Source organism: Oryzias latipes, chromosome 2 (assembly GCF_053564925.1).
Source record: "Oryzias latipes strain Hd-rR chromosome 2, Olatipes_Hd-rR_3.1".
Taxonomy (NCBI): Eukaryota; Metazoa; Chordata; class Actinopteri; order Beloniformes; family Adrianichthyidae; genus Oryzias; species Oryzias latipes.
In genome coordinates this window covers 36,075,485-36,096,339 of record NC_136238.1, presented here as the reverse complement: position 1 = coordinate 36,096,339, position 20,855 = coordinate 36,075,485, and the positions used below count along the sequence as shown (strand labels likewise).

At 43.7% G+C, this 20,855-nt stretch overlaps 2 protein-coding genes and 1 long non-coding RNA gene across 4 annotated transcripts in view; 1 reads left to right on the top strand and 2 right to left on the bottom strand.

Annotated features, from left to right (window-relative positions):
- Positions 1–20,855, bottom strand: part of LOC144987744 (uncharacterized) — a 202,143-nt gene that overhangs the window by 95,723 nt on the left and 85,565 nt on the right. The window lies entirely within an intron of this gene.
- The window catches only part of LOC144988499 (uncharacterized), a 62,573-nt gene that overhangs the window by 24,975 nt on the left and 16,743 nt on the right, over positions 1–20,855 (top strand). The gene's annotated exons all lie outside the window — the stretch shown is intronic.
- LOC144986907 (uncharacterized) lies at positions 1,941–19,481 on the bottom strand. Of its 2 annotated transcripts, XM_078935617.1 has the most exons (4): positions 17,966–19,477; positions 16,694–17,146; positions 7,757–8,435; positions 1,941–2,565 (listed from the first exon to the last, which is right to left on the bottom strand). In XM_078935617.1, exons 1-4 carry the CDS (start codon positions 18,135–18,137, stop codon positions 2,406–2,408), a joined length of 1,464 nt encoding a protein of 487 aa, XP_078791743.1. In that variant the 5' UTR covers positions 18,138–19,477; the 3' UTR covers positions 1,941–2,405. The 2 variants fall into 2 exon arrangements, with proteins under 2 accessions (XP_078791743.1, XP_078791736.1); XM_078935610.1 differs by lacking the exon at positions 1,941–2,565 and having other exon boundaries at positions 6,028–8,435; positions 17,966–19,481.

Below are 20,855 nucleotides of genomic sequence, written 5' to 3'. Positions count from 1 at the left end.
TGACGGTCCACTGTGGAAAATGACTGTTTGTGGAACATTGAGATGTGCTCAGTGATTTTGGTTTAGGACACTTTGGTTTCATTTCAAACGTTGGTTTCTCCTAAATGTACAAACTCTCTCCACAAACTGTCTCCTAACTCTCAGGGATTCCTGCTGCTGGCAAAACTCACGGCTCAAGGAACCACTTCATGAATCAGTCACGCTTTGGAATGAACTTTATTGAACAACATGTCATGGTCTGGAAGAAGCCCCAGTTCCAGCTGACAGAAGTCTGGTTCTGATCCATCAGATCTCACTAGCAACAGAACCAAACCTTCACGTGTTGCAGCAACAGTTTCCATGTTTGGGAGGATCTTCTGAAGAACAGCTCAGTTTCAGATCACATCATGATGTTTGATGTTTTCTTCATTCCAGGAAATCATCTGTGTCTCCTTTGATCTGTGCTGAGTCAGCACTTTGACTTCTTTTCAACTTTAGATCCATCATTTAGAATTAAGGATTTATTGATAAATATTATTTATTTACAGAAAATAAAGAGTAAATGTATTTATCCTCCAGCAGTGATTGTGGTGTTTGTAAGTCTTTTATTTTGAAATTCCTCAAGGATGATCATCATGGTGGGATTTCTAGATCTGCATGAACTCATCCTGAATCCAAAAGACACTGGAGCATCAAAGAATCCAACCCATCTCTGCCAACATGAGGCTCTTACTTTGAAAAGTCTCAGACTTCCTGCAGGGAAACAGGCTTTCTGCTGCTGCACTGACAGATGTGCACGAGCTTGAAAGAGCTTCCTGACTGAGGAGCTGCAGACTTTCTCCTGCAGAGCAGCAGCTGACTTCAGCGTCGTCATGGGAACACAGTCTGCTGCTGCTTCTGGAAACGTCTTCAAGGCTGTGGTGGGACTTGTTGGTCTGGAGGACAGATTCTCTGAGCAAATGCTGCTTCAGCTTCAAGCTTCAGCTCTTTTCTTCTGGCAGAGCTTAGAAGAAATGGAAACCTCCTTTGTTCTGACTGTTTGCTCCCAATCCCAGATTCAAGAATTCCTCCAAGAAGTTCAGCTCAGAGATCATCAGCAGAGAAAAGCCTGAAGTTCTGATGGAAAATGACAACAGAACATGATCAATATTATTGATCCACATGGAATCCAGAAGAAACTCTGAGGTGAAGACATGAAGACACAAGCTTCAGAGACATGAGGAGAAGTCAGAGTGGATTCATTCTGGACTTTCTTCTCACATCTTCTCTTCAGAACATCTTTGTCTTTGATCCTTCAAATCTTCTGAAATCTGATCATCCATGGATTGTTTTTGTGGGATCAGATCCAGAGTTGCTGAAAGTTCTGCTGCCCTCTGCTGGTCAAAGTGTCCAAACAGCAGAGGTGTTTCTCTCATCATTCTTTCTTTCAGTCACAAACACACTGGTTATATTTTATACTATTAAACCTGTTACAAGATATATAAGGCTTTATAACGGCTGTCTTTACTGCACACAAATTGGGTTTTATGAACAAACTCGTGAAAAGTTCAACAGTTCAACATTCAGTTCAACATTAGATATTTCTGCTCAGCAGATTGTAAACATTAGTCCAATAAAAACAGGAAAAACAGTTGTTCTAAAGTGTGATTCTGATTTTTAGATAAATGTGATATTTTTCACAGATATTAAAAAGAAAAATGCTTCAGTCTCCATCTAGTCTAAAAGTTTAAACATTTATTCTCCTTAAAAGTCATTTTATGCTCACGTCTTTGAATAAATAATTGTTTCACAGTGAATGCAGTCCTTCATATTTAAAGTTCCATGCAAATTTGGAACCAATAGTGTAGAACATTAATTAATTTACCCTTGAACTTTTTTGGAACAGAGTCCAACTTTGGAACCAGCAGAGAACCAACAAACAGCAGAAACCCAGACTGTGGGAAAGACTCCACACTTCTGACTGATGTTCACGTCCATTTTATTATTCACAGTAAAGATTGGAACAGAACACTGAGAACCAAAAAGAACAGAGGAACAGTTCTAATGTCTACAAGAAAACATGAATCACAAGAACTCCAGACACAAACACCAGTCTGGTTCTTTATCCGCATCTTCCTTCATACATTTTTAGGAAAATCATTTCCTCACTAAATGGTAGGGATGCGGTTCTACTAAGACTGTGGATCGTTCCTTAGGTGGTGATCCGATTCAATTCATGAATCAAGCTCAACGGCTCACAGATCGAACCACGATTCTTGCTTTTTAATAGAATATGTTTGTACAGTTACTATAGGTATGTATTTTTACAGGATGTTTAAAAAAGTTTAAATTATATGTATTAAATCAGCATCATTTAGAACCGAAGATCAAAATCAACAAAAGTGATACAAACAAAGATTTATAGAGAAAGAAATAAATGGGGTTTGTTACTTTAAACAAGTTTCCATCAACATTCTGGTTACGTTCAGGAGTAACATAAACAACAAAAACATATACATATTTGTTATCGGGTTGTACGGTGGTGCAGTGGTTAGCACTCTTGCCTCAAAGCAAGAAGGCCCTCGGTTCAAGTCCTGGTTGGAGGATCTGAAAACAGTAGAGTCAAGTCAAGTAACTTTATTTGTCAAGATCTACAATGTTGACACATACATAGAAATTGAAATTGCGTTTTCTCTTCATCTTCAGTTTAAACGGGGAGACACCTTCAAATTGCACAATAAACAACTATAAATAGTAGTAGAGGCCTAAATATAAATAGTATAAAAAAAATAAAAGTAAAACAATGAGGAGAGAATAAAGTGACTAGAGAATAAAGTGACTGAAGTACAGTTACTTAGTTTTTTAACGGCACTAGAGGACTGGTGGAAGGTGCAGTCAGTGCTGATGAGGTAGGTGACGTATGTGTGTCAGAGTTCAGCAGAGCAGGAGGGCAACAGGGCAGCAGGAGGGGAGGGGGGGCAGGGCTGGGAGAGAGTTCAGCTTCCTGACAGCCTGGAGGAGAAAACTGTCTCTGAGTCTGCTGGTCCTGGCCTGAAGACTGCGTAGTCTTCTCCCAGATGGAAGCAGACTGAAGGAGCTGTTGGATGGATGGGTGGCGTCAGCTGCAATGCAGAGGGCTTTTCGGGTCAGGCGGGTGTTGTAGATGTCCTGGAGGGAGGGGAGGGGGGCACCGATGATCCTCTCAGCTGCCCTCACGATGCGTTGGAGGGACTTCCGGCAGGACGCGTTGCAGGCACCAAACCACACCATGCAGCTGGTGAGGATGCTCTCCACAGCGCCTCTGTAGAACGTGTGCATGATGGGGGGAGGGACTTTTGCTTTCTTGAGTTTACGGAGGAAGTAGAGACGCTGCTGTGATTTCCCAGCTAGTGATGCCATGTTCTCGGACCAGGAGAGGTTGTCTGTGATGTGCACACCCAGGAACTTAGTGCTGCTCACTCTTTCCACCGTAGTGTTGTTGATGGTCAGAGGAGCATGCTGAGTGTGCACTCTCCTGAAGTCCACCACCATCTCCTTCGTCTTCTCCACGTTCAGGAGGAGATTATGGTCTCTGCACCAACCAGCCAGGTGGCTCACCTCACTCCTGTAGTTTGTCTCATCTCCGCTCCTGATGAGACCCACCACTGTGGTGTCGTCGGCAAATTTAACGTAAATGTTGGAGCTGTGTGTCGGGGCGCAGTCGTGGGTCAGCAGGGTAAAGAGGAGGGGGCTCAGCACACATCCCTGGGGAGCCCCTGTGTTCATCATGATAGTACTGGATGTGTTGCTGCCGACTCGCACTGCTTGTGGTCTCCCCGTCAGGAAGTCTAGCAGCCAGTTGCACAGAGGTGTGTTGAGCCCCAGCTGAGCAAGTTTGTGAGTGAGCTGCTGGGGGATGATGGTGTTGAATGCTGAGCTGAAGTCAATGAACAGCATCCTGACATATGAATCCTTATTCTCCAGGTGGGTGAGTGCGGAGTGCAGAGCAGTTGAGATGGCGTCCTCTGTTGAGCGGTTGGACCGATAAGCAAACGGAAATGGGTCCAGGGAGGGGGGCAGGGCAGACTTGATGTGCCGCATGACTAGCCGTTCGAAGCTCTTCATGATGATGGGGGTCAGGGCAACCGGACGGTAGTCATTAAGGCAGGAGGGAGATGGCTTTTTTGGGACGGGTATGATGGTGGTCGCTTTGAAACATGTGGGGATGACAGCCTGACTCAGAGAGATGTTGAAGATGTCTGTGAAGACATCAGCCAGCTCACCCGCACAGTCTCTCAGCACCCGACCAGGGATGTTGTCTGGTCCTGGGGCTTTCCGTGGATTGATCCTGCTGAGGGATCTCCTCACGCTGTCTGAAGACAGCGACAACTCCTGGTCACCAGGAGAGGGTGGAGTTTTCTGGGCCGTTGTGCTGTTCGCTGCCTCAAAGCGAGCGTAGAAGGAGTTCAGATCGTTCAGCAGGGTGATGGAGCTGTCACATGTCTGTGGGGGAGGTTTGTAGTCTGTGATGGTCCGAAGTCTACGCCACAGGCTCTGGGTGTCTCTGCTGTCGCTGAAGTGATGGGCGATCCTCCTGGAATATTGTCTCTTGGCTTCTCTGATGCCGCGGGTCAGGTTGGCCCTAGCTGTCCTCAAGGCCACCTCGTCTCCAGCTCTGAAGGCAGCATTACGGACCTTCAGGAGTCTGTAGACCTCTCCTGTTAGCCACGGCTTCTGATTTGCCCGGACTGTGATGGTCTTAGTTACTGTGACATCATCAACACACTTGGCGATGTAGGCAGTAACAGTCTCTGAGTACTCCTGGAGGTCTGTGGTGTTGTTGTTTGTTGCGGCCTGCTTGAACATGTTCCAGTCTGTGGAGCTGAAACAGTCCTGGAGAGCCTCTGAGGACCCCTCTGGCCACACCCGTATGCTTTTCCTAACCGGTCTGGCCACTTTTCCTAGGGGTCTGTGTGCAGGCATTAGCATCACAGTGATGTGGTCTGAAGATCCAAGGTGGGGGAGGGGGAGGGCTTTGTAGGCTCCTCTCTGTGAGGTGTAAACACAGTCCAGTATATTTTCTCCACGTGTTGGAAAGCTAATGTGTTGATAAAGTTTTTGGAACACACTTTTGGGGTCTGCGTGATTAAAATCCCCAGCCATGATGAGAAATGCGTCTGGGTGTGCAGTCTGCTGCTCGCTGATCTGTAGGTGCAGGTCATGCAGTGCCTCCTTCCTGCTGTCGTACTGCCTCCTTCCTGCTGTCGTAAAAGAGTTTGCATGTTCTCTCTGTGCATGTGTAGGTTTCCTCTGGGGACTCCAGCTTCCATCCCAAAAATGCTTCATAGATGGATTGGTTGGTCTAAATTGTCCCTAGATGTGAATGTGAGAGTGCATGGGCCCTGTGACAGACTGGATGCAGGATGTCCCCTGCCTTCATGACCCCAAAAGGGGACAAACAGCTTAGAAGAGGATTCACATGAAAATGTTCTCCACAGTTTTTCCATCCTAAAAGTTCTGCAACACTTTATGTTTTAAAACATTGCATATTGAAGCCGCTTTTCTGAGCTGCAGAATTTGCTGATTCATGGTGATTCCATTAGTTAGTGGATTTAAAATATATATTTTTTTCACTCAATGGTTACTAGATCACATGCCTTGACAAATTAAAAACTGAAGTCCCTTCTTTTAGTCTAAAACAACAATGAAATTATGACAAAAAAAATCAAAGATGTTTACAAAATATTTTCATAATAATGTACACACTTTGACAACATAAACATTGTCTTAGCAGAAAATACAACAATGGTCAACTAAATAAGTTTTGTCTAAAATAATAAAAAACAATGGCAGGACAAAATGTAGTTACTGCCTCCTTTGAACTGAATTACTACATCAATGCTCTGTCATTGAGGCCACCAGCTTGGGGGGGTGCACATGTAATGAAAGCTCAGGCTGATTTAACAGCAGACTTCAAGTCGTCTTTATCATTAGGCCTGGTGTTTCATCTTCCTCTTCTTAACAGGTCATAGATTTTATTCATTGGATTCAGCTCAGGGAACTTTACTGGTTGATCAAACAGTAACATCATAGTCATTGAAAAAGATTTATTGCTTGTGCTATCCTATGACCCCCACCCTTACATTGACGTGCTCTCCCAACAATGACAAAGGTGGATTAAGGTGGAAAGATTTCATGTAATCCATGGACACCAGGGAAGATCACAAATCATTGAAGAAAAATGGTTCAGCGCACTGTCTAGTGGGTCTAGATGACCCAACTCCCAACGGCAAAATGCCTAAGATAGCACAAGGGTTAAACATGATCACTAAATGTTTTTGACATAAACATTTGTTATAATGTTCTTTTTTTTCCCGGACAAAGAACATTGTTTTATTTAAACCTATACAATAAATTCACTAAATTAAACTAAGGCTTGAAATATTCCAACATTTCCTTTTTAGTATATAAAAAAAAAAAGTTCTTTCTTCTAAAAACGAAAAAGAAAAAAAAGACTAAATGGCATTTTCACAATATTTTCCCATATACTGTACAAGTTTTCTGCTCTAAGTTTTTCTGTTTTTGAAGTTGAGATTTTTCTATAAATCCTTTATCTATTTTTTTTTGTTACAAAAGAAAAGCTTCTAAACTGTGTTTTCTAATGTATTTTACTAAATGGCATTTATGACCGCCATTTATCAGCCATAAAAACTATCTCTCACTTATATGAGTTTTCATGTGTGTATTTAGAATAGATATTCGACTAAAACAGGCATCACATTTCTTGCAAGTAAAAGGCTTTTCTCCTGTGTGAGTTCTCATGTGTGTTTTGAGATTAGATCTGTGACTAAAACTTGTATCACATTCTTTACAAGTAAAAGGCTTTTCTCCTGTGTGAGTTCTCATGTGTATTTTGAGATTAGATCTGTGACTAAAACTTGTATCACATTCTTTACAAGTAAAAGGCTTTTCTCCTGTGTGAGTTCTCATGTGTATTTTGAGTTTTGATTTTTCACTAAAACGTTTATCACATTCTTTACAAGAAAAGGGCATCTCCCCTGTGTGAGTTCTCATATGTATTTTAAGACTAGACACATGACGAAAACTTGTATCACATTCTTTACAAGTAAAAGGTTTTTCTCCTGTGTGAGTTCTCATGTGTGTTTTGAGATGAACTATACGACTAAAACTTGTATCACATTCTTTACAAGAAAAAGGCTTTTCTCCTGTGTGAGTTCTCATGTGTGCTTTGAGATGAGATATTTGACCAAAACTTTTTGTACATACTTTACAAGAAAAAGGCTTCTCCCCTGTGTGTGTTCTCATGTGTATTTTAAGTTTTGATTTTTCACTAAAACTTTTATCACATTCTTTACAAAAAAAAGGCTTTTCTCCTGTGTGAGTTCTCATGTGTGCTTTGAGATGAGATATTTGACCAAAACTTTTTGTACATACTTTACAAGAAAAAGGCTTCTCCCCTGTGTGTGTTCTCATGTGTATTTTAAGACTAGCCACATGACGAAAACTTGAATCACATTCTTCGCATGAAAAAAGCCTTTTTCCTGTGTGCATGCTCATGTGTGTTTTTAGACTAGACATTTGACTAAAACTTGAATCACATTCTTTACACATAAACGGCTTTTCACCTGTATGAGTTGTCCTGTGTTTTTTGAGATTAGATTTATAACTAAAACTTTTTTCACAGTTTTTACAAGAAAATGTTTTCTTTCCTGTATGAGTTTTCATGTGAAATTTCAACTGAGACTGCCCACTAAACCTTTTACCACATTTTTTACATGCACAATATCTTTCATCATACCCATTTTGGACATTACTTCTGTCTCTTCTCTTCCTCTGATCTCTGTTCTGTGGGTCTGTCTTTTCATCTGTAGTTGATGTTGATTCTTCATGTTGGTTTCCTTCTTCATCCTGATTATTAGTTACATTAAAGCTCTGCTGATTGTTTAGATCTGCTTCAATGTTGTCATTGTCCTCATAAGTAGGAATCTCCATCAAGGTATCAGTCTCCTGCTTCAGATCAAGCTGATCTTCATCCTGACTGGTGCAGAGTTCTCCTGGCTCCTCTTTAATCTGTGGTGGTTCTGGTTCCTCTTTAATCTGTTGAAGTTGTTGCTCCCCTTGTTCCTCTTCGGTTTGTGGAGGTTCTGGTTCCTCATGATCCACTCTGAAGTTCTTCTGCTGATTTTTTAGATCTGCTTTATTGTTCTCATTTTCCTCATAAGTAGGAATCTCCATCAAGGTATCAGTCTCCTGCTTCAGATCAAGCTGATCTTCATCCTGACTGATGAAGACTTTCCCTGGTTCCTCTTTAATCTGTGGAGGTTGTGGTTTCTCCTGTACCTCTTTAATCAGTGAAGGATCTGGTTCCTTCTGTTGCTCTTCACTTTGAGCAGGTTCTGGTACCTTCTGTTGCACTCTTAAGTTCCTCTGCTGATTGCAGAGATCTTCCTCTTCAGTCATCCAATGCTGGGGGAGAACTGCAGGAATACAAACACAAGAAAAAGCCAGGAAATATCAAATATCTAGGTATCAATTTTCCCCCCAAACTATCAGAACTGGTGCAGCTAAACCACACCCCATTACTGAAAAGCATACAGGACGATCTAACACGCTGGACCAACCTGCCTCTGTCCCTTATGGGCAAGGTAGCCACGGTAAAAATGAAAATCTTACCCAAAGTTAATTATCTCTTTTCAATGATTCCCACACAACCGCCACTAAAATGGTTCAAAACATTAGACTCATCCATATCAAGCTTTTTATGGAACAATAAAACTGCAAGAATTAGTCTAAAAACTTTAAAATCTGCAAAAAGCTGTGGAGGATTAGAATTACCTAATTTCCACAAATACTTTCTTGCAAATAGATTACAATACATCTTAAAATGGTTAAAAAATAATCCAGAAACCAACTCATGGTTAGACTTGGAACAGGCGTTATGTGGAAAGATCAACCTGTCAGATCTTCCATTTATTAGCCAAACAGTTAAAAAACAGGATTGTTTCAAAAGTATTAATATAAACGCCACTTTAACAGCCTGGTGGGAATTTCTCAAAATATCAAAATCATCAATTCAACCGTGCAAAATGACACCCATCTGGAACAACCCAGACATCCTCATAAACAAAAAAATTATCCACTTCCCAGCTTGGCAAGCAGGGGGCATAAAACAACTAGAGCATATAATTATTGATAGAAGATTCATAACTCCCCAGGAACTTCAAGACAAACATGGAATAAATAACTTCTTGGAATATCAGCAACTTAAATCAAGTATTACTAAAAAGTTTAAATACAGAGACAACGATTTAAAGCTACCAGATGTAGTTACCACTCTGATTAATTTTTCAATGAATAGAACTCTCTCCAAAATATACAAACTTTTATGTAATTTAGATAATAATATTTCACTTCCGACAACAAAATATGATGCGGATTTGAACTGACAAAAAGTCCAAATCTGCAGCTAATCCATTTCAAAACTCTTCACAGAATTTACTACACTGGACAGAGGATGTTCAAGATGGGTCTCAGCAACTCAGACATTTGTCAGCACTGTGACAGTAATCTACCCGACATTAACATGCATGCACTGTGGTTCTGCACAGTGCATGCCCCCTAAGTCACGGAGCTAGCTCTCTGTCGTCGCTGCTTCTTGCCCTTCTGCCGCGGGCCGGGGTGGGGGTCGGGGCCTCCGGTGCCTGGCGGGGGGTAGTGGGGGCTCCGTTGGTCGGGGGGTCGGGTCCGGCACCTGGGTGGGGCGGGCTGGGGCGCTGCGTGGTCCTCTGGGCTTCGGTTTGGGGGTGCGTGGTGGTGGGTGGGGTGGTGGTCTGGCTTGGCTTGGGGGGGGTGGTCCCTTTGCCTGTGCTGGGGGGGTTGGCGGGGGGCGCTGCTCGGGGGGGGGCCCAGCGGCGCTGGATGGGCTTCCCATCTACGCCTGGGGCTTGGATCAGCCCTTCCCTGGCTCTGGGGCGGGACGGGACAACCCTCTTGGGGCCCCCGGGCGCTCTGGGTGTCATCCGCTTCGGCTGTGGGGTCTGGGGGGGTGGGGGGGGGGGGGGGGTCTTGTCGGCCCTGTCCTGTGGGGGGGCATTCTGGGGGAGGGGGGGGGCACTATTGGTACGGGGCAGGGAGGGTTGACGGATCGGGGTCTCCCCTGAGGCCATCGGCGGTTTCCCCTGCCGGTTGGCTGCCTCGGTCCCGTCGAGGCCTGACCAGAGCTCTTCTAGGGCCGGCGTTTGGGGGTGGGGGCCTGGGCTTGCTCCGGGGGGGGGGGGGGGGGGGGGGCTCCTCTCCCTCTGTGTGGGGTGGGTGGTGCTGGGCCTGGGGTGTCGGCGCCTCCGGGGGTGGGGCCCCTGGGCTGGGTGGGCCTGGCCCCCTTGCTGGGGGGGAGGGGGGGGACAGCTGTTTGACCACCGGGGGACAGTCTACCAGCTGTCCCCAACTTACCCCCTTCCTCATATAACCTCATAATAGGGTGAGGGGGTGGGGGGCTTAGCCTGCGATGAGCCTTGGGGGGGGGGTTACTAGGCAGTGGCCCCCCTCTTATGGCTGCCGTATGGAGTGGGCCCCCCCTCTTTCGGTTTTATTTGCACCATAGACATGTAGGGCCCTTGGTAGGGGGGGTGCTTGGACATCACTGCCAGCAAGCAGCAGATGTCCTCCTAGCACCCTACCCGCCAATTTTAACCGCATCTTAGACATTTAGGGCCCCTTGGTGGGGAGGGTAAGGGGATGTCACTGTGAGTAATCAGGAGACGTCCCCTTAATGCCCTACCAATTTTAACTGCACCCCCCTTAGTACACACACCCCTCCCCCCTCAATATATACATCCCAACATAAACACACACACATGCACACACACACCCTCTTAAACACACATACACGCACACACATTTTGCAAGGAAGGTGGGACCTGGGACCATCTGTCCCCTGCCTCTTCCCTGGTGGGAGGTACGGGCCCCTTTGCAACGGCGGCCGTGTCCCCGGGGTGCAGGCTTCCTGGGCCCGGCGGTGCTCTCTCCGCGCGGTGGGGGGGTTCACATTACATCTGAGCCGGGGGTGTTCGTGTCCCTGGGGGGTGGGTTTTGGGGGTGGGGGAGTCTACCAACTGTGCCCAACTTACTATCTTCCTTATATAATCTCTTATCAGGGTGATGGGGGGGGGGTTAGCCTGCCTTGCACCTTGGGGGAGGATCTACTTGGCAGTGGTCCCCCTACCGTGGTTGCCGTATTTAATAGTCCCCCCCCCTCTCGGTTTTATTTGCACCGTAGACATGTAGGGCCCTTAGTAAGGAGGGTGCTTGGACATCACTGCCATCAAGCAGCAGATGTCCTTTTGCGCCCTACCTGCCAATTGTAACTGCACCTTAGACATTTAGGGCCCTTGGTGGGGAGGGTGATGGGACATCACTGTGAGTAATCAGGAGACGTCCCCTCAGTGCCCTACCCGCCAATTTTGACTGCACCCACTTTACTCCTCCAAATATACATTCCAACATAAACGCACACACATGCACGCATTTCACAAGGAAGGTGGGACCTTGGACCATCTGTCCCCTACCCCATCCCTGGTAAGGGGTACTGGGCCCTTGGCGATGGCGGCCAATGTTCCCTGGGTGCTGGCTTCCTGAGCCCGGCGGCCCTCTCTCCACGCAGGGAGAGGGATCCCTGAGCTTTTTGGCAAGGCCAAGAGGAATCTCAAGAGGAAGGCCAAGAAAGCTCAGGGCAAGGGATCACATCACAGCTGAGCCGGGGGGGTGTCCGCGTCCCTGTGTTGTGGGTTCTGGTCCTTGCCCCCAAGCGTTGGGCCTCGCCAAATTTCCAAATGTGGACGAGCCATGTGAGATGTGAAAGGTCATTTAGAAAATCCTTGTTGTATTTGGGCGGACGGTAGACTGTAGCAACTATGGTGGGGGGCAGGACCAGAAAGGAGTAATGCAGTATATTCAAATGAGCAGTAAGTAGGAACAGAGACAGGAAGGACTTGCCAGGACTCACGATAGATCATCAGGACACCACTGCCTCGTGCATGTATGCGCGGCTCACTGGTGTACACAAATCCAGATGGAGTTGCCTCATTGAGTGCAGTGAAGTCCCCAGGTTGCTGCCAAGTCTCTGTGAGGCATAGAAAGTCCAGCTTTCGGTCAGTAAGAATGTCCTGGACCAGCTGGCCTTTATTGGTGAGCGAGCGGATGTTGAGGAGACCAAGGATGACTGTAGTAGAGTTAGTGGAACAGAGAGGATCTGGAGTAGAGCGGGGGAGAAAGGAGAGCACACTGTGGTCAGCGCCTCTGGCCGGCGCCTCTGGAAGACAGTGTTTGTTTTTCTCTCCGCATGTCCCTTCACAGAAGACCTGAGTGTAATAATAGTCCTAATAGGATAGACTGGGTGGGCAGCAGGTCTTGGAACGAAAGCAGTGATGATGGTTTGTTGGGGGATGTGGGAGGAAACCAAATCTAGTCAGTCACTTCCACAGACCGATGTCTGTACGGATGAAGAGGAGGTTTGGACAGGTGTGGGCATGATGGGGGCAGGGGAAGTCTGGACAGAGTGTCTGATGTTGGCTGCTAAAACATTGCTGCCCAGTGGACTGGGGTGAATACCATCAGATTTATAGAATGAAGTTCTGTTCCAAAACAGATTAAAATTGTCAATAAAAACAAACTTGTTCAGGTTGGCAACAGACTGGAGCCAGGAGCTCAGACTCAGCAGCCTGCTGAAATGGCCCTGGCGGCGGGAGAGGGAGGGGAGGGGTCCCGAAATAAAAACAGTCGATGGGCAGGAGTTTAAAAAATTAAAAAGTCTGATGAACGCCTTTTTAGTAGTTTCAGACTCTCTATAGGAGGTGTCATTAAAACCGACGTGTAAAATCAGCCTCCTGACTGTGGAAGGGAGAAATCGCAGCAGGTCTGGGAGTTTCTCTAGAATATCCAGAACCATGGCTCCCGGAAAGCAGTGAGTGACCGCGTTGAAGAAGCGGACCTTCCTTATTATAGAATCACCGATTATCGCTGTTGACGGGGCAAACAGGGGAGCAAAAGACGCGGGCGGAGGTGTAGCGCCGACAGGCAAATGACGACAGCGGCAGCTGCGGCCTCACCCTGTGGCCGGTGGTCCGTCAGCAGCGGCGAGGCCCGAGCCTTGCTGGAATGGAAGCGGACGGCTTCCTTCAGGATCCGACGGCGGGAGGAAGATGCTGGAGCCCGCGAGGACGCGGGGAAATCCAACTGCAGACGCTCGTCTGATCCTGATGAGCCTTTAGTTGTAATCCTGGGGGCCCGAACCGGGTTTCTGCATGCCGCGATTTTTCCTTCTTCCTCCAGGATCACCGTGGCGTCTCTCCGGAGAGAGGGGAAATCGAGAGTGGAGCCCAAATCCGGTGGAGTCTGTGTCGTTGTAGTCGCTGAGGAAGGAGCGGGAGAATCTGTGGCCAGACCAGCGAAGCGGTTGGACAGACTCAGGAGAGGAGGCTTCCAGGTCTCATCAGAACTCCTTCTGGGCCTTCGGACAACCACTTCTTCATCCAGGGATCGTTGCTTAGGAGTTGAAGTTGAAGAAGGGCATGCGCAGGTGGACGGATCCCATGGAGCTGGAGTGCAGCACTGAGGCAGCTTAGCCGCCGACTGGGCGAAGGAGCCGTCCATGAACTTGGACAGGAGAGCGTCCTTCAGTTGTAGTTCAACCCTCGGACGACAGATGTCTTCTTTGAGGTCAGTAATGATCCCCGAAGCTGTACTTAGAGACTGTGAGTTCAGATCGTAGTTTGGATTTGGGTTTTTTGCTGAGGTCTGGTCTGGACTCACCACTGCTATCTCACCGTCCGCCATTTTGTCAGAGAGGACATGTACTATACTATTACTGTACTCTATTATTAACCATTTTATGTACAAAATGTACTCATAAAATTCTCATTCAAATAAAATACGTAAATAAAATAATCAATAAGTAAATAAATCATTAATACATTTCTGTTTAATTAGTCTTCTATATCTGCTGTTTTCTAATTTAAATGTCCCTACTAACACAGTTCAGTTAACACTGTTGAATCATAACTATTAAACACAAAAGAAGACTTAAATTCTACAGTTCTGTAACCTCTATCAATGGTTCTTCTGAACATGGCTTCTCTTGTCTTCTTCTTACTGCTGGAAACTTGGCAGCACTTCCTCCGAAACAGCTAAGACCCTCAGTGTGGATGAAGATGATTGTCAGTATATCTGGACTAAACTTGGACTTATTGACATAGAAAATGAAGCAGTCAGAGAGTTTGTGCCCCCAATGCTGAGTCTGTGTTGAATGTTTGCCCTTTAAACAACAAATTGGTAAAGGAGAAACAAAATTCAGTAACCACTGTTGGATTTTCTTTCTTATGACTTTTTGCACATATAAACCCCCCGGTCACAAGTTATTGTAGAGCAGCCGGTCATCCACTCCTATATTTTTTATAAAAAAAAAAGATGGAAATTCATGTTGGCAACACCAAACATGTGTAGCCAAGATGCACAATAAGCGTGTTTGAGATCACCCAGGTGGACAAAACGCTGCGCAGATCACCTTGTGAGTGACGTATGATTTTGTTTTTGCTCCAACATCACCTGTCAATCATCACAAAAATATCACCAGAAAGAGGGGGGGATCAAGGCCCCAACCTGAGGGAACACAGCTGGAAACTTAGTACTGCACTGACTGCATGCTGCCCAATGACTACAAAACAATGCATTATGGGAAATGTGTGGAATGTGCAGTTGAATGATCAATTAAAATAATTTCAAATACCACCCCCCCGGGGGCGGATCCAGGGGCGGCGCTGGTTCATCTCACGTCTATCGTTGCATTTTCCCCACGTATTTTCAATGTGTACATTATGTTGTCTCTCGCACGTGTTTAATGTTAGAGCCCCGTTAGTTGTCACGGATGTAGGTGTGGGACATTTATTCTCCGTAGCGACCCACCTCCTGCAGGACCGGGAGATGGGTCGGCGCCGCGCGCCTAACCATAACCATAACCTCAGCCCTCCTCCGGGTCTGTGCGACCCAGAGAAAGGTTCAGCATTGACTGCATGTATTTAGATAAGTAAAGTAAAGTAAGGAACTCCTCCTGGTCCGGGGAGGGGGCGGTCAGGTTTCCTGCCTTAAATATTCTACTGTGCTTTCAAGCCCAGTCAAAGCCCCGCCCCCAAGAGTCATATACTTCACTGTGATTGGTTGATTCTTCAGCTCCGCATACAAAATTGAAGAGGTGTCATTCATACAGACTGGCAGGTCGCATTAACATTAAACTTTCAAATTAAGGCGGGGGCCGCAAAATATCATCTTGGGGGCCGCAAATAGCCCGCAGGCGGCGAGTTTGAAACCCCTGCATTAAAGGAATCAAACGAGTTAAGAAAATGAATGGAAGGCCGGTCTGAAATATTTATACTTTACTCATTTTGTTTCTTTTTGTCTTTGTCTCTTATAAAATTATTTTATTTATGGCCGGATCTGGGTGCTAAATTAATATCAGAAACAGCTGTTTTAGTACACACACACAAAACCTCACCCCTATGGAGTCCTATACTGTTCATAATTAAATAAATAAATATTTAATTAATTAATTAAATATGACCTCATGCAAATACACAATCAACCAATAAATCTCTTGTAAATATATAAAAAGATCATGAAATTGTGAAAAACCTTATTATATATATATATATATATATATATATATATATATATATATATATATATATATATATATATATATATATATATATATATATATATATATATATATATATATATAATTACTTATTTATTTAATTAAATATTTATTTATTTAATTTATTTAATTATGAACAGTATAGGACTACATACACCCCACCCATACACCTCGTGCTGACACCGGTTTCAGCACCCACATACATAGTACATACATACCCCCGCCCGGACAGTAAGTTTAGTGTGGAACCGCCACTGGGTGACAGACGGGTCACCAAAGAGAAGAGCATGAAGCTCAAAGGGCTTCTCTGTTTGTTTGATGAAGGTGACATACCTAGTATGTGGTGTAACTGCAGCTGTGGTTTCAATAAACAGTTAATTGAGTTGCAGCTGGCAGAGGCTAGGCAGAAAGCCAATAAATGAATAGGACATCAATAAAATGAGGAGCAGTTTGATGAAGATGAAGCTGCACTGGAGGAAGAATCAGTCCAGAAAAGATGGAGAACAATTCTGACACTAAGCAGTTTTCACTGATGTGTTCAGGTTTGAATCTTTTCTGTCTGCAGATCCATGAGCAGGACCCTGTCTTTGGGTTTTAGCTTGAAATGTAGTTTTGGAAATAGAAGCTGTCTGAATGTCTGGAATTGGAGACATGGAGACATCAAAGAGGTTAAGATGGGATTTTGGGTTTGACAGAGAAATCTGCTGAAAAGAACTGAACTACAAACTTAGAACCACAGACGACAAAACAGATTGTACTTTTTTATCTGCTAACAATTTTCACTTTGATCTGTTAAGGTTTCCTGTTTGTCGTTAGCTGGAGGGACTAACTAAGATCATATGATTTGAAGAATGTTGTCGGCTGCACTAACCAACAATGTCTTCTGTCTTTTCAACTGGAAGGGACAGAAGAGACTCTTCCAGGACACGCTGTTGATGGACTGCATGTTTGGAGAGCTTGAAGCTCAAGATAGAACCGTTGTTGAAGTGAACATACCGATAGTGTGGAGATGAAGATCAGAGTCACACTGACCTGCTGACATGTGAGAGCTGTCCACACTTTGGACATGACTTCGGTCCCTCCTCTTCCTCTGATCTCTGTTCTGTGGGTCTGTCTCTTCATCTGTAGTTGATGTTGATTCTGTCTCTTCATCTGTAGTTGATGTTGATTCTTCATGTTGGTTTCCTTCTTCATCCTGACTATCAGTTACATTAAAGCTCTGCTGATTGTTTAGATCTGCTTCACTGTTCTCATCTTCCTCATAAGTAGGAATCTCCATCAAGGTATCAGTCTCCTGCTTCAGATCAAACTGATCTTCATCCTGACTGATGCAGAGTTCCCCTGGTTCCTCTTTAATCTGTGGAGGTTCTGGTTCCTCCTGTTCCTCTTTAATCTGTGGAGGTTCTGGTTCCTTCTGTTCCACTCTGAAATTCCTCTGCTGGTTGCAGAGATCGTCCTCTTCAGTCATCCAATGCTGGGGGAGGACTGCAAGGAAAAACAAACACAACAAGGAGCCTTTTATATGTTTCCAGGACTTTTGGGTTGTTTCAAGCATCAATAAACTCTGTGATCATTGGAAAGAATGTCTGAGGAGTCTGGAGAACCAGAAGAGCCTCATTGAAATGAATATATACACAGAGGTGGTTATTAACCAAAACCAAACTAAACCAAAAGAGACTAATGGAAATGAATTATATATATATATATATATATATATATATATATATATATATATATATATATATATATATATATATATATATATATATATATATATATATTATAGGAGCCATAAATGTGATTGTAGATCAAGGAGATTCTGTATGTAAGGGAAGACGTCAAAGTGTTTGTTAGGTGTTTTGGCCCGGAAGGGCAAAGGGTTTTGACCGCAGTACCGCACGAGCGCAAGGAACGCAGGCTGGTCAATGTCACACACAAGTATGTATGCAAAATGACAGCAAATAAATGTCAATGTGTCGACATACAAAATGGGGAGTGGACATTTTATGACTGGAGCAAACAGATGCGCGTCAACCTCACCCTGGGTCAAAACAATCTCAGTAGCTGAGTTGTAGGCTTAGCTCCTTCATATATTTATATGCAGAAGTGGGTAGTAACGCGTTACAATTACATAAGTAACTTTTTGGTGAATTGTACTTGTGAGAGTAAGACAAGGCAATTACATTTGTATAACACAAAGTCTTACACAAAGTAAGAGTAATAGTAAGAGTAATGCAGAAAGAGTAACTAAGAGCATGAAGCTCAAAGGGCTTCTTTTCTGTTTCTTTGATGAAGGTCACATACCTATGTGGTGTAGCTGCAGCTGTGGTTTCCAGATGACATCCAGCAGTCTGCGCTGACGACAGAGCTCCTGCTCGTACTGGACGATGGTTCCTTCACAGAGTCTGCAGATTTCTTCAGCAGCAGCAGCTAGTCGCTCGCTGATCAACTCTCTCAGAGACTGAAGGGAAGACATGGTTCCTGCTCCGATCTTCAGCTCCAACTCCCACAAACACCGCCGTCCTCTTCACTGCAGCTCCGATCGATCATCTGCTAGTCTCACAATCACAGCAATCCACGTTGTCTTTCCGTTCAACACTTCTTCACTCATTTACGACACTTTGGAAAATGCTGAGAGTTCCCACACGAACCACGTATCGTCCTTTCTGTCCAAAAACCTCACAAACGTCCCAACAAAACACAACCGACCTCTCAACACAAGCTAACGCTGCTAGCCTGCTAACAAGCTAACACTGCTAGCGCCTCGTGCTGTTCTTCTTCTTTGTTTGGCTAACAGCGTCATGGTGCTGTAGCGCCACCAGCTGGTCTGGAGTGTTGTCTGTTGCTCATATTATGTCGATGGTTGCAAAAAAAGCCATTTGAACTTGACTGGCAAATAAAGTATAAAGTAAACAGTTTATTTTCAGGAGAAAATAAAAAGAGAAAATCAAAATAGAAAAAAAATGTATCAAGGAAACTTTTTAAGAGCTGTCGTGACGTCATCACACTGTGTCTCCAATGTTCAGATTTGACTACAAAACACAGCAGATATTAACTAAACCTGATCACATTCGTTTATTGCTTTTCTAAAATACAGTCATGAATAAAGAAATTTCTTAGGTAAAAAAGTAAACAAAAACAAAACAAAAAAAGAAAATTTCAAGCAAAAAGATCCCAAGAAACCTGTTTTCTAAAGAGAATAATTACGACTATTAATAAACATTAAACTGTATAGTTATTAACAAAGACAAACAATAATTTTGAAATTCTTATTGTATGGAAGTTTTACTTAGCGACGTCGTACCCATTTAAGGAATTTTTGAGGATTCGTTTTGGGTTTGAAGAGAATGACTGCAGTTTTTGTTTGAATGACATTGAGACGGTGGATCATTTATTCTTTAACTGTGGAATTATAAAATTATTCTGGGATGAGTTCTGCTTCTGGTATTTTTCCAAAATTGCAATGCCATTTTATTTACACTCAAAAAATGTTCTATTGGGTATCATATAATAGACCAGAAAATACAGTTCTTAATATCCTGATATTGCAAGGAAAGTTTTATATAAACAAAAATAAATTTTTGAAGACCAAACCCCTTTTTTACAACATTTCATAAAGAGCTCTGTTTTTACTTTGAATCACTTCATTATATGAAAAAGAAGAATGGCTTGAAATTGCTTAGTTTTGTTCAGAAATACAAACTTCACGAGTACCCCTAAGTAGTATTAGACTATTTAGATTGGTTCTATGTTCCTTTATTTTATTTTTATTTACTTATGTTTTTATTTATTTGTGTGTTATGTTCATTGTTTCTTTTTTTTCCTGTATTCTTTATTTTCTATGTTAATATGTTATGTTTATTATTATTATTATTATTATTATTATTATTATTATTATTATTATTATTATTATTATTATTATTATGTTATGCTTGGCAATGGTGACTGATCTTCGAGGTAATGTTGATTACATTGTTATTGTTCGTTATTCAATGTATGATACCTCAACTGTCAATAAAGTTTAAAAAAAAACTTAGCAACGTTAACTCATTGGTCGTGGCAACTTACAGCCAATCAAATAGTGTGACGTCATCATTGGTCGAAGGACCCCGAAGGACCCCGAGAACATCCGGCAGCCCGAGTCGATCCGGTACCTACACCGGCTCGTAGGGGTCCTCGCCGGATGCTAAAGAATATTTTACAGCTGCTGCCAGCGTTTCCTTAATCTTAACCCACGTTTGTGCCCCTGCATGGAGAAATGGCATCAGCTGACTCAGAAGCAGCAGGGGAATTATTCTGAGGAAGATAATGATGAGAATAATGATCATCTTCTTTTCTTTTCTACTCCTTCCTTTCCTCCATTCCTGATCATAATTTATCATTTAGTTCTCCATGCCTCTGTTTGGTACAGTGCGATTCATGTATTGTCCCTCTTTTCCTCTCCCCTCCTGGGGAGTGGGAGTGCTTCCAGACTCCTGTTGGCTCATCCGTGCTCCAGTTCCTGACCGTTTACCTCGCCTCTGCTCCTGCTCCTACACCTGGCTGTGGTTCCTGTCTCTGGCTCGACTCGCGCCTTTGACTGTCCCTACAACCACGGCTGGATGAAGCTCGTCTGCTGGACTTTTATATATGTAGTTGTAGATTTAGATAAGTTAATTCTTCTCTAAGATTTCTGGTAAATCGCCTGTCCGTCCTGGGGGAGGATCCCTCCTTCATGTGGGCACCCCCTGAGGTTTCTTCGTTTTTTCCGGAATCCGGTTTTTTTGGGAGTTTTTCCTTACCGTGAAGGGGGGTCTAAGGGCAGGGATGCCAGTATAGCTTAGTCAGTTTGTTAGTTCATTTTAGTATTTTTCTATTGAACTCTTTGTATTCGTGATCCTTTTGATTTCATGTTTTACTTCGAAGCCCATCGAGACGACTGTTGTTGTGATTTTGGGCTATACAAATAAAATTGAATTGAATTGAATCATCCAAAGCAGGTGTTTAATATGAATGGATGGATGAAAGGATGTAAGATAATAAAAGAAAAGTGAAAAAATTTAAAGATCTTTGGAATGCAAACATTTTTCACAGACAACCTGAAAAGATTTTAATGCTGTTTCTTGTTTCTGTGTCTTCTTCAAAGATTTTTTCAATAAAAAACTGGGAAAGATTTAAATAAATTCACAGATTTTTTCAGGTTAAGACAAAAAAA

Bases quoted from the DNA above. Each gene is read 5' to 3' on its own strand.
- LOC144986907 (XM_078935610.1), bottom strand. From the start codon at position 18,137: ATGTCTTCCCTTCAGTCTCTGAGAGAGTTGATCAGCGAGCGACTAGCT. The intron at 17,147-17,965 runs GTATGTGACCTT...TTTTCCTTGCAG, and splicing joins GCTGCAGCTACACCACATAG to TCCTCCCCCAGCATTGGATG. The intron at 8,436-16,693 runs GTCAGTGTGACT...GTATTCCTGCAG, and splicing joins CAGCTCTCACATGTCAGCAG to TTCTCCCCCAGCATTGGATG.